The sequence below is a fragment of the Zootoca vivipara genome, chromosome 10 (genome assembly GCF_963506605.1).
Source record: "Zootoca vivipara chromosome 10, rZooViv1.1, whole genome shotgun sequence".
NCBI lineage: Eukaryota > Metazoa > Chordata > Lepidosauria > Squamata > Lacertidae > Zootoca > Zootoca vivipara.
Genome location: NC_083285.1, coordinates 26627747 through 26641712, shown reverse-complemented (window position 1 = coordinate 26641712; position 13966 = coordinate 26627747). Strand labels below are relative to the sequence as shown.

The window sequence follows — 13966 nt, the reverse complement described above, 5'->3', positions numbered from 1 at the left end:
ACAAAAGGGCTTTTGATCCAGCAGACACCTCTGCTAATGGAAGAGGAGGGGAAGGAACTGTTGCCGATTCCCCCTTTCCTCTTCTGCAGGGTCCCTCAAATCTCTGGAGCTGATTTTGGGGAGCAGGACACCAAGAGTTGCATTTGGGGGAGCTAGCAAATAGTGAGCTCCCCATTGCGGGTTGGATCCAGGCCACCTTTTGTGGACAGGAAGCCTCCATCTATGCAAAGCTTCTGATTCAACAGAAGGCTCCCTCCCACCCCGCCAAACAGTGTCAGGCATAGTGCTGGTTGCAACTAGCAAAGATACTTCTCCACTGGCCGCAGCAAAGTCTGGATCCAACCCCATAATATTCCCATTAGTAAAAACAAAACAAAAACCATGGAAACCATGATAGCTGTCCCAGACACTGTCACAGTATATAAAACATTGCATTAATCTTGTACATAATACCGTATTGGCTTGAATATAAGACGCACCCGCAAATAAGCCGCAGCTTTAAAATTGAAGTGGGGGAAAGAAAAAAAAAGAAAATAACCGGGCTGCTTCCTGGGCCGGCCTTCCCCCCTTCCCCCTTCCTCCAGGCTGCCACACTTATATTCCACAGAGGCGGAATCTGGAAAAAAACTGTGGCTTATATTTGGGCCAATATGGTAAATGTAATGTTGTACAGCAGTGGTCCTCAACCCCCGGGCCACGGACCGGTACCGGTCCGTGGATCAATTGGTACCAGGCCACCCAAGGAACATTTAAATACAATTAAATTAAAATTATTAAATCGAAACAATCTGAATAAAATATAAACAATCAACGTTCCCCCCTCAGCGGGCCATGGTAAAATTATCAAACGTTGACTGGTCCGCGGCGATAAAAAGGTTGGGGAGCACTGTTGTACATGATCCAGTTATAGTTGTACCTTGGATCTCAAACACCTTGGTTCCCAAACGACTGAAACCTGGAAGCGAGTGTTTCGGTTTTCGAACAATTTTCGGAAGCTGGTCATCCGGCTCGGCTTCGGCAGCTTCCGATTGGCTGCAGCATGCTCGTGCCGCCAATTGGAAGCGGCGCCTTGGTTTTCGAACGGTTCTGGGAGTCGAACCAACTCCCAGAATGCATTCTGTTCAAGAACCAAGGTATGACTGTATGTGAATCACTAAGGAGGGCGATTCAACTCCTGGGATATGTTTTAGGAGCAATGTCAGCTGCTGCCTCACCACCACCAACCCACAAAACAACTGAACTGTATGTAACATAGCTGCATCGCAAAGCACACTACATGGGTCGACTGGGATGGAGAAGGAAAAAAGCAATCGGGCAGGAAAGAATCCTGCGAAGGAAAGTGAATGGGCATCGTTGTCAGAACTTCAATACCATTTCATACAGTACTTCCAACCCTCCAAATTAAGTATTAAGTATCATTTCCTTTAGGCATAGGCTGAAAGTATACTTACTCTCCCAGCTTTGCCCAAATAGCCAGCGCTACTCTCAGTATAATTTCTGACCCTTCGAAGAACACAGAATCCCAGATTTTTAGAACTGTATGGTTAGGAAGGCATGTAGCAAACAGGGTCAGGAACCACTGCATAGTGAAGACATTCGTGAGTGGGGGTTCGTAACCGCCTGAAACAGAAAAAAACAGAACAGATCCACAGCTATTCCCTGAAAGTGTTTATCTTAACACAACCCATAAGGAAGAAAAATACAGAACTGCAGGAACAACAAATCATTCCATTGCATTCAGTTTTCGGTTTGCCATAGATCCAAGGAACCCAAACACAATTGATAATATGCTAGCAACATTCCTCTATGGAATAGCTTTGCTCAGTTTTAACTAATGTCAGAATCTGGTAGGATTTTTACCCCCATGCCTTCTGAATTGATATCATAAACTGAACAGTGGTGTGGCAGGTGATTGGACCAGGAGTGAAACAATAAATTCCATCAACCCATCTCTTCCTCTCTTTTACATAAAAAGAACTCTGCTTCATCGGGCCGAAGTCCAGCATCCTGTTCTCACAGTGGCCAACCAGATGCCTATGAGAAGCCTGCAAGCAACACCCAAATACACCAAGTAAATGGGGTTAGGTATTAGAATTTGCATGTCAAACTCAGTAGTATCCCAATTTTCAATGGAATGGTTTGTCCAAGAAAGCACTCTCTTAGGGTCTTTTAACTCTGCAGTGATTATCAATTATTTATTAAGCTTTCTTATGCTGATTTTCAAGACAAGAAGTCTTTCTGAAGCAGCTCAGAGTCATAATTTAGCACTTAAGAAAAAATACAGATGATCCCTTAAAAATGTAAATTATCACAGCAGCAAAGAACAGATTCTCTCTCAAACCAGTAACCCCAACTGGAACAGTTATTAATAGTTTCACTATGATCATGTTTGCTATTTTTTAAAAAGTCTGATACAAAAATACATATGAGGGCCCTGTGATAATCATCTGAGGCCCTTTCTTCATGAGAGCCCCAGAGCATGGCAGCACAAGGGCCATTTCTGTGGTGGCTCCCCACATGTAAAATGCTCTCTTCGGGGAGGCTCCCCTGGCACCTTCATTACATATCACTAGGCACCAGCAAAAACTTCTCTCTTTAACCAGAATTTTGGCTGATTAACATTCTACGTCATTTTAAATGTGTTTGTCAGGGGAATGTTATTGGTTTTGTTTTGTTCTTGTTTTCATTATGTATTTTGTGTTCTCATTTATTTTTATAATGTGGACCACCTTCAGATGGACGGGTATACAAATTTAAATAATAACAATAATAATAATAATAATGTTTCACCTCAAACATTTGTTAAGTTTTAAACAGGCTAATATATATATATATTAGCCTCATGATCAGATGCGTTCTAAATGCTCCCAGGGAAAATAAATGTTATAGGAGCAAATAAACAGAAAACTAACGAAGAAAACAACTGGAAGGCATCTGTGCAGGAATCTACCTCCGCTTTCCCTGTTGGCAGCTCTTTGAAGAGTATCCAAATGCTGTGACAGCTCAGGAAGTTTCATTCTCAGGAGGTCTCGGAACACGGCCATGTCGACAGATAGCGCTCGGAGGTTATTGACAAAATAGCTGTCAGGCAGCACTTTATCAATTAAGAAAATCATAATCTGAAAACAAAGCAGAAAAGGCTGGCAGCTAGTAAGCGTCCCGTGGAATCACTGTGATTGAATACAAATTATTTCCATGCAATTCTCTATTATTGTATTAAAGGTAAAGGTAGGCAGGTGGTGCTGGGGTCTAAACCACTGAGCCTCTTGAGCTTGCCGATCAGAAGATCAGCGGTTCAAACCCCCACAATGGGGTGAGCTCCCATTGCTCTGTCCCAGCTCCTGCCAACCTAGCAATGGCGGGAAGGTAAATGGTGATTCTGTGTGCTCTGGTTTCCGTCATGGTGTTCCATTGCGCCAGAAGCGGTTTAGTCATCCTGGCCACATGACCCAGAAAGCTGTCTGTGGACAAACACCGGCTCCCTCGGCCTGAAATCGAGATGAGCGCCGCAACCCCATAGTCACCTTTGACTGGACTTATCTCAAAATCCCCTGAATTCCTGTGTTTAAAAAAGACACCCACCCACCCTGCTTCGGGGGACTTCATCCCCACTGCCAAACTATTCTGATAGAAAAATTTCAAAATACGGGTTAAAAAAACACACCACCTTGCTCAGTAGCGTTACTCACTTTTAAAGCATCTCCCTCGTTGCCTTCCATTACTTCAAGAATGAGGGCGGCCAGAATGTTAAAGCCTTGGCAATATCCTACAGATTTGTTCCACCTGGCGTAAGCCAGTAAAACACGTTTCAATACCACTCTGTCTTCCTCTGCCTCCTGGCCACAGTAAGAACTGCATCCAGTTCGATGAAGATCCTAAAGAAAGTGGGGGAGAAACAGGGAATAAGGTGCCAGGAGAAGCTCCCTTTAGGGCTTTTCCATTGTTAAAGTCAAGCACACACTATAATGTCAGCCCTGTTTTTATTTCCTGAATTAAATTGACTTTGCACTATGGAATGGAATCTGGAAATGTCCAATTCTAATATGAAGTAAATTAGTAGATTCAATATCCACACCCTTTATCTACTGACACGCTTAAGGAGGCTAACTGAATAAGCAATTACCGGTACCACCGGTCAATATAAAATAGCAACAAAATAATCATTGTGCAGAAAGTGGATTATTTCTTAAATGGAAAATTAGAAACACCTTTTCTGCTGTCAGCAGTTGATATTGTATTGGGCAGAAGCAACAGCAATATAAAGCCTGCTACTTAATATTGTGTCTCCTAATTCCCAAGTTAACATGCTAGTATATTGGGGGGGGGGACACCATCCTGGGGATGAAGGGAACAGGCAGCAGCATTCTGAAGCTAACATTCGTAACAAAATTTTAAGAAATTAAGACATCCCTGGGACAGAAGGCAATGCACTCTCTAGCCATATTGAAACAAACACTGAACAGGTGCATTTTATCAGGCAAGCTGTAAATTTTTAACATTCTAAGGGAGGTTTCAGATAGCTTGAAAACTCCCATCTGTCTCTCTAAAAGCATGCCTTTAAATGAAACAAAGGTTTATAAAAGAGCAGAATGAAAACTGGAATGAAGTGGACGATGTTAAGCAGCAATTAAAAACATTAAACTACTGCAATTTTAAAAGTTCACTATTTGAATAAAATGCAGCAAACTCTAAATACAGAATTATTTTTTTCTGGAACTAGCAGAGAAGTTCCAGTGAGAATGTAAAGTGCACTAGTCTCCATACGCATGAGCGTACAAGTTATGCGTTGCATTTAACTAAGTTCTACTCAGTGCAAAGCCACTAAAATTAAGTGAGCCACGGCCAATAAATTCAGTGGGTTTACTCAGAGTATGACAAACACTGGATACAACAACCCCACATCTTGAGTAGACACTGCTGCTCTTTCAAAAGCAACATGTAAAATTCTAGAAAAATATGTGGACTTGAACTATATAATTGCATGACTGGAATGACTTCTGCTTGAATAACAGGACTTCCCTGCCATTCCTCCCGCCCTGTGCTCTCTGTGGGCAGGGCTGGCTCTAGGTAGACCCCCGGTGGCGCAGTGTGCCAGGGCGCCGGGCCGGTAGGCTGGGCGCCGCGCGGCACTCTCCGCCCCTCAGTGCCAGGGCGGCCGACCTGCTCGAGACTGCCCTGTCTGTGGGAGAACCTCTACAAAAGACATAGGGGTGCACAGAGGAGGAAAAGGGGGGGGGAATATTCTGCTGCGCATGGACACATTCTTGCACTGACAGTATGTTCAACTTAGTGTGAATTCCACCCTATATGCTAATTTTTTGTCATTGTTGTTTTTCCTTTATTACACTTCACATAGGAATTGACCGTTGTGTCACTCAACTGCACCCCTCCCCACTGTTATTTTACACTGCAGGGGTGTGCTAACAGCTGTTTAGAACCCAAATTTTGGTTTGTGTGCCAAACATACAGGCAAACTTTGGTTTACACTTTGTGCTCCCTACCCCACACCCCGTCTCTTTCCCAAGAGCCTCCAGATACTATTCCAAACTGCTTATTGCTGCTGAAGAAACACCTTCTCACCACTGGTTGGCAACCACAAGGCGGTGGTGTAAGCAAGGACTTCACTGCTTAGAATCCTTTAGATTACTAAATGCATAATCAACTCACACAGCATATTCTTCCATTCTATTTCATTCTGCCCAGGAGCCCTTCCCTCTCTTAATTTGTATTGGTGTGCCCTATTGCTAGGATCTTGAATGTGCATAAAGCATACATCGCTTCCTTTCTTTTTAATTAGCAATGATTTCCCCTCACCTCCAATTGCGTATTTCCTCATCCCATCTTGTATTCATCATGTTCACGAGAATTGCACCCCCTTATAATGTTTAATACATAATCTATTTATTGCTAATTAGTGCTTTGGTATCTTTGTTTTCTTTTGCTGTTACAGTGGAACCAGTGGGCTTGATTCAGAACCTGTCAGTCAAAAGACACCTGAAGAGAGATCTTTAGAGAGCACTGTCACCAGCCTTATCTGCTGCCCTTACACTAAAGAAATCTGGAGAGTGAACATCATTCTCTCCCCACTCCCATTTTTAGCTTCACAATAACCTTGTGTGGTAGGAAAGGCTGAGAGATAGTGACTGGCACAAGGTTAGCCGATGAACTTCATGGATGAGTGGAAATTTGAGCCAGGGTCTCCTCAGGCCAGGTGGCCCTTCAAATGTTGCTGGACTCCAACTCCCATCAGCGCCAGACAGCCATGGATGATGGGAGCTGTAGTCCAACAAGATCTGTAGAGTTGCAGGTTACTTTGGTAACTACACCAGCTCTTTCTTAATAGTTGTTAAGACAGGATCAGATGCTGGCACGATCAGGTGTTGATTTTTGTTCACTGCAATAGCTTGTATTCAATGTCAGTTATACTCAGACTTGTTGAAATTAATGGACAAGACTAAATTAGTTTCATTGATTTCATGGGTCTATTTTGAATAAAACTTAGTTGGATGCAACCCTATTCCATTTTATATAAGCAGATTAATAAAAAATAGTTATCAGAACACAGAAATTTGGGGGGGGGGGAGAGGGAACAGACACACTTTGTTTCCCAAGAGTTACATTGTATTGGCGGTTATAGACCATTAGTAAGCAAGAGACAAAACATATGCATTGTTAATTTTTAATGTGGACTGTACAAATAAGCTCTATAATTTATACCTACTAATTAGGATCAGTATTTTCATACAGAACATTCGGAAATATGTATAACCTTACTAAGACCCACTGGGATAGCTCAGTCGGTAGAGTATGAGACTCTTAAACTCAAGGCTGTGGGTTCGAGCCCCACATTGGACAAAAAGATTCCTGCATTGCAGGGGTTTGGACTAGATGATCCTTGTGGTCCCTTCCAACTCCAGAATTCTATGATTCCTATTACAAAACTTTGCTGTAGTTCTCATCAAGGTGATGTTCTGGTTTATTTCTACCTGTCCTCATTCTGGGCTATACCACCTTAAATTGCATTTTGGGGCTTACATAATGGAATTCTCATCCACAGAAATAAAATGCCTGCACATAGGAAACTAAAATGTCTTGGAGAAAGGTTCTCGCCTGATCTTCTATATTCTTCTACATCAAGTTTCCCCTGCAGTTTGAATGATCCAGCCCAAACACAAGTTTGCCAAGTCATAGAGAACCAAGACTTAGGCATAGTCGTACATTGTTCACTGTGGTAATTTTTATTTTATTGCATTTAAATACCACCTTTAGGAGCTCGAGGTAGCATACATTCCTCATTTGATACCCCCCCCACAACCCTGTGAGGTAGGTTAGGCTGAGAGGTAGCAACTAACCCTAGGTCACCCAGTAAGCCTCAAGGGGGAGAGGGGATTTCAACCTTGGCCTACCAGTCCGTCGCCCGACAATTTAATCACAACACCACACTGTCTCCTGTAATGTGGAATTCATACCACTGGCTACTTGATACATGAAGCAATTTTACATTCCGTTCATGCTGCAGTATATTTAAATACTTTTGGTCAGGGGTCAGGTAGATAATATGAGAAGCTTCCTTGAACAACATCATAGTAGGGACAATAAAAAAATTCCTTCAGTAGCACCTTAAAGACCAACTAAGTTTATATTTTGGTATGAGCTTTCGTGTGCATGCACACTTCTTCAGATGTGTGCATCTGAAGAAGTGTGCATGCACACGAAAGCTCATACCAAAATATAAACTTAGTTGGTCTTTAAGGTGCTACTGAAGGAATTTTTTTATTTTGCTTCGACTCAGACCAACACGGCTACCTACCTGTATCATAGTAGGGAGTGGTTCATACATGATAATAAGCTACGTTGCATGTGGGAGGTGGCCTTGAAATGTGGAACTGACAAGACTAAGACAAGTATATTTCTAGAAATACAATGGGGGGGGTAATTTGCCAATGAGCATAATAATTCAAAAAGTAATGCTAATAAAGGAGTATTTTAGGACCAATCTTCCTTCTAAGCTCACTTTTGCCATTTTGGAAGCTTCCAGGTAAAGGGAACCTGCTTTTGGAAGTGGTGAAGAGCTCAGTCTTATTATTAAAAGTTTAGCAGTTTATTATTCTATTAATCTTCCTAGCTGTTACCAGTTCCCATTGATCTAATTGAACAATGGACAAAGAAATAATTTCCTTGCACGTTGATAATATAAATGTAACTTTCAGGAAAACAAGCAGGGACATATACAGCCATGAACAATAAACTACTTAAAAATTGTTTAAAGTACCTTTACAATCTGAATACCCATGGAATCATCGTCAGGATTGCTTCTGTCATTGAAAGTGAAGCGCATTGTTTTATCCCAGTCAATTGCTATGCTCCTTAAGTAATGATCTGCCAAGGTGAGCCAGACCTTAAATAATAAATAATAATAAGTTTATTATTTATACCCCACTCCCAAAAGAGATTTCCCCCACACACACAAAATAATGGTGAGTCATCCCTCCTTTAAATAGTTTATAAATAAGTAAAGCTAATCAACAACTTCATATCAGTCTGAAATACTATGCAAACAAGCTTTCAAACAGTAGCATAGCAAGACAGGAGCAGGCTGCCCTGGGCACTGCAGGGGACCACATGGCATCACTCGGGTGGGGGGGGGAGGCATGCAGCAGAATATACAAAGGTTTGGGTTGGATCCACACTCACTCATGCTAAGAACAGACTCACTTAAATCAACAGGGCTTAACTTAGTCCTGACTAACTTAAGCTACATTGATTTCAATGGGTATAATCTAAGCATTACTAAGTCTGGCCCTATTCCAGAGGGTGTAAAGTTGGGCCAGGACTCGGCTTTACCTGCTGAGCAACAGCCTGAAGGAGAAGAAGGCAGGGTGCCTCCACTCTTTTTACATGCAGTATCTCTTCACAAAGCAACTGGCGTAATTCACAGCTATCAGTCACCAGAAACTGAGGTATGGTAACTTCACCAGTGCCAAGCTTGAGGCATTAAATCATCTGTCAAAGTTATGAGCACTGGCACAAAGATTGGGTTTCTTTTTTCCCCCTGAATTTATGCTAGAAACATCAGGTGACTCTGGTCACTAAAGAATACCTCTATGCTCATTCTTAAATCTAGAAGGAAGTGTTTCCATCAAAACATGTAGGTGTTTATCCAATAATGAAAGTTATGCTCATTGAAATCCACAGGACACAGAAGGGTACAGCTTTCCTCACCTTTCTCCTCCACTCCTTTGGTATTCCTGTTGGCAGCCTAGCCACTGCTTTGAGAGCATCATGCCACTGAAAAATAACCACTGAGACAGATTATTCCAGTTCAGAAACATAATTGGGCATGCAACACATTATCAGTTTAATATATTTACCATGAACTATTTGGTGACCAAGTACTTAAATACCCGGTTACCCAATTAGACATGATCAGCATGGAGAGCAAAAACTAATCTGCTGCTTAATTATTCATTCATATTCTAGAAATTACAAAAATAGTAATAATGCAATGGACTTTCATCCTTTTAGCTTCTTAGCCATATAGAACAATCTGCTGTCACAGAAAAGGAAACTGTTGAGGTATCAAAACACCACTAGTAACAAGCACATTTGCAATGGAAGTGATTACTGTATAGGCTCATTCAGATAACACTCCCACTTCACAGGCCAGTGCATATTTTAAATAAATATTTGTCCATGCATTCAGAAGGCCTTTTGCCACTTATAGAAGAATAAAAATAATATATTACCTGCTGAAAGCCATTCTGACCTAAAGATGGCTCAAGTGTAAATTTCAACTTGGTGTCAACTCCTATACAGTAAAACAACAACAACAAAGAAACCAATTACTAAAATATTGGTTTAGGGATTAAAGAAAAAAAATTATCAGATAACCATAAACATGGGAATGCCCCCAAATATCTAAATCAACATATGGTAATGATACAATTTTTCACATACAAAACTGGGTATTTACTCTGGGTCAGAGACAACTCTAGAGAATAGGTAAATACCTTTAGTAATCTACATAGTAGTCTACATTTACAATACTGACATCCAAAGAAATTTCCAACCTTTCACAATTAGCTTTCCTTTTGTATCCAGTTGCAGCCAAAATATAATTAACAAATTAGCTACATATTTAATCAATATCCACTTCCAAAGAATCATATGGATCATAGTGAATTGTTTCATGCCCTTTCTTCATTGAAGTCTGATTTGTCAAACTCGCCTTAAGGACAATAGGGCATCTGCTTTTATGCAGCCCTTGTGCAAGAAGAAACTAGTTTCGTGCACAAGCTGTGCATTTCTTTTCTTTTTTTAAGACAAGCTGCATTATATGTACGTACATTATACAGTAAAGCGCTCTTTCCCCACATGGTAGAGTGCTGCTGTCCAAAGCTAAGGTGCTGAAATGTCATCTGATGTTCTAACAACAAACTTGTGACATCTTAGACATGGGGAAATATAAAAAGACTGCAACTTTTGGAAATACTGGCGTTGCTTCTGTTACAAGACAAATACTAAGAAATGAAAGGGTGGCCAGACACGACAACTTCTCCAATCAATCACACAACCATTCCTTCTAAATTTCAAACAACTATATTGAACTAGGAAAGAAATAGTGTTACACACACAAACTACTTCAATATAATATAACCAAAGGAGCCCTGAAGCTTTAACAGCCTTTCCAGTATAGGCCCTACAAGTGATGTCATCGCTAATAGGGAATCTGTTTGCATTTGATGCAAGGCTGTTGGTGCATTTGCACCACGCTCCCTGTACCCTCCACAAATGTGTCTTCGCTTAAGCCAGGCAACAAAGTTGGATTTGTCTGACTATTGAGATTTAAATTTCCAACAAGAATTAAATCACTGCTTTCAGCAGCCCGCTCCTGCCTGCAATGCTTTCAAGCACCTGGATAGCTCAGTTGGTTAGAGCAGGGTGCTGATAATGCCAAGGTTGCAGGTTCAATCCCGGTATGGGACAGCTGCATATTCCTGCATTTCAGGGGGTTCAACTAGAAGATCTTCGGGGTCTCTTCCAACTCTACAATTCTGTGATTCTACAGTATATAAATATACACACAAGAGAGAGAGAATTAGTCTTCTTCTACCTGTCGGTATTGGATACCTCTCGGGTACTTCCAGAGGTTGTCTATACTCCCCATTCTAGATATCTCTCCATACGCTAAATAACGCACAGATGGCTAGGCATCAGGGCACTTCGCCCTCAGTCATTCTTCTGCATCGCCATAGGCCTGGTCTTCAAAGTGCAGGATAGGTACTCTAAGCATAAACTTAAGAATTGCATCCAGAACAAAGACACTGTGCTAAAGAGTCACGTGGGCTGGAGTCAGGTGGAAAAACAGATCGAGCGAAGGGACGCTCTACCCTTCAACCAACCCGACGTTCTAGCTCACAGGACATTCCCAGGGGACCACTCTGGACTGGACGGCTCTACACCTTGAAGCGCCGCCCATCCTTCCGAGATGCCACCACGAGATCCCCTGCTAGGGGCTCGGAATCGGTAGGCAGTTTCCTTCTGGCCCTGTCTGCCAGTGCCAGGCCTGGAGAAGCTATCCTCAAGCCGCAGCCATCCGTGCTCCCCGCCCAAGGCGGCGCCAGAGCCTTGCCCTCCGCAGCGCTGTAGCGCCCGGCCGAGAGGGCGGCGGCGCTCTGGAGCCTCCCCAGCCAACCCGGACGGAGGGCGCGCTTCCTACCCGAGGGTTCCATCTGCGCCCCTCCGGCGTCGCTGGGGAACGTCTCGAAGGAGCAGCGCCGGGCATTTCCTCGCACGCACGCACAGGCTGCCAGTGGCCGCCCCCACCTTCCCCCAGCAGCTTAAGCGATTAAAGCCTGCCCGGGTTAAGCCCGGCTAAAAGGCATCCCAGAAGCCGCATGCCCTTCTCCCCACGGCAGCCGCTTTTTCAAACAAAGGCGGGAAAAGCAAGGGTCTCCAGGGCGCCCGGTTGGCGCCAAGCAGGCAGGCAGCCCTTACCCGGCTCCAACGTGCAGAGGAGACGAGGCGCGGTGCGCGAGATGCAGCTGCGCTTCTTCAAGACATTGCTGAGGATGGTGCCCACCCCGCCGCCGCCGCCGGTGCTCTGGCGCTTGAGGCAGCGTCCCCCCCGGCGCAGCGAGGTCGCCAGCCTGTCCTGCCTCATGGCTCAGCCCGGGCCGCAGCCGAACCATCCGCCGCGCTCGCCTCAGTTCAGCAGCCGGCGGGTCGCGCGCGGCTGGGCTGCAGGTGCAGCGCGCGGCTGGGCTGCAGGTGCAGCGCGCGGCTTTCCCAGCCGGTGACGCAATGCCCGGGCCTTTCGCGCAGCCGGGCTCCGGGCGAGCCGTCTCTCGGCGGCAGGAGCCGGAGGCTGAGGCTCCCGGGGGAGAGCCTTAAACGTGCCAGGCGGCGAGGAGGGCCAGGCGTGGCGGAGGAGGAGGAGGGCGCCGCGGGGGCGAAAGGCGGCCGCCGCGCTTCCCTCTAGGCTGGAGGGGGCATCTGCAGTGCAGAGAAGAAGGCAAAGGCGAGGCGCGGGCGAAGGGAGAGGGAGAGAAAGGGCTGCTCCCGCCCACAAGCGCAGCAACATCACAGGCGCGAGCCGGGGGGGGGGGAGCTGGGCGGCGGTTCCTCCTCCGGCACCGCCTGCTAGCAAGCAGCCCGGGTTTAGAATAAACGGGAGGCGGCAGGGATGCCAGCAGCATCTAAAGAGCGTCTTAAAAAAAAAAAGCTGAGGACGACACCAAGGCAGGCTGCAATCCATCCGATTTGCACAGCCTGTCCTGAGGGAGCTGCAGAAGAGTGGTTGCCATCTGCTTAGGCACGCACAACAACAAGGAGTGCCAACTTGAATAAATGTGGGCAGGGGGGCAGGTGAGCCCTGACCCACATAATCAAAGCACACCATAATAATAAAATATTTCAGGGGGCCGCTCCCCAACTGATGGGCATTGCCATTCAAATGGTGTGCATTGGCTCCTATGACAACGTGTCTCTCCCATTGTTGATTAAGATGCTGCTGTTCTTTGCAGCATCCTTAAAAACATTGAAATGGGGGGGCGCTTCCAGTTTAGGTTTCAGTCTAATTGCTGAACATAAGGCGGCTTTGTGTTACCCCCTTTGCACAGAAGGCACCATATGTGCCACAATGGGATGGAATATGTTATAGCAGAAGACGCTTTGCAGGTATTATATGCCGAAGAAATCTATAATAAAGAGAAATTCAAAGTTCCCAGGGCCTTTCCATCTTTTCCCTCTTTCAAGATTCCATCCTCTGTGCTAGTGAACCATTTCGGCATCTATTTTCAATATTAAATTATATCTGTGCCAGTAACATGTAATAACTGAAGAAATGTCAGACACATTCAAGAGTCACTTTAAGGTCAAGACTTCTGCCAGAGCTGAAGCAGGAAACCTTGGGCTGCATTGCATACCCACCTCACTGTTTGATATACATATGTACATTATTTTCCTTTCAGAAACAGTACAAAGCTCAGCGCAGTTGGATTTACCAAGGACCAGAAGGATTTGCACCATAAAGAACTTGCAACATTCCTGCTTCCAGCAGCCTGACAACTCATTGCACAGAACTGGAAAAGTCTGGACTCACACAGTGGAGAAAAAAGGTATGGACAATAATAATAATAATAATAATAATAATAATAATAATAATAATAATAATAATTTATTATTTATACCCCGCCCATCTGGCTGGGTTTCCCCAGCCACTCTGGGCAGCTTCCAACAGAAAAATAAAACACAGTAATCTATTAAACATTACTGTGTTTTATTTTTCTGTTGGAAGCCACCCATTAAACATATAAAATGCATTAGATAACACCCAGGACTCAGGCAATTTTACTGAAATATGGCATCCATTTATATCATTTTCTATTGATAACACAGAAACCTGGCATACATATGCCTATGCCTGGATAAATCTTTTTCCTTAACAAGGATGTTAATTGGAAAA

The 13966-nt window shown here is 44.0% G+C and overlaps 1 protein-coding gene across 4 annotated transcripts in view; it reads right to left on the bottom strand.

The window, feature by feature from the left end:
* Nucleotides 1-13966, bottom strand: part of TBC1D30 (TBC1 domain family member 30) — a 50000-nt gene that overhangs the window by 23973 nt on the left and 12061 nt on the right. For 2 of the 4 annotated variants that reach the window (XM_035127408.2, XM_035127410.2), the window contains exons 1-7: nucleotides 11998-12242; nucleotides 9747-9808; nucleotides 9223-9288; nucleotides 8273-8398; nucleotides 3690-3875; nucleotides 2951-3119; nucleotides 1452-1620 (exon numbers count right to left, since the gene is read on the bottom strand). In XM_035127408.2, coding sequence (XP_034983299.2) covers nucleotides 1452-1620; nucleotides 2951-3119; nucleotides 3690-3875; nucleotides 8273-8398; nucleotides 9223-9288; nucleotides 9747-9808; nucleotides 11998-12163 — 944 coding nt within the window. In that variant the 5' untranslated portion in view covers nucleotides 12164-12242. Of the gene's footprint in view, nucleotides 1-1451; nucleotides 1621-2950; nucleotides 3120-3689; nucleotides 3876-8272; nucleotides 8399-9222; nucleotides 9289-9746; nucleotides 9809-11997; nucleotides 12243-13966 lie in introns of those variants that run through there. The other 2 variants (XM_035127406.2, XM_035127405.2) reach the window with 1 other exon arrangement.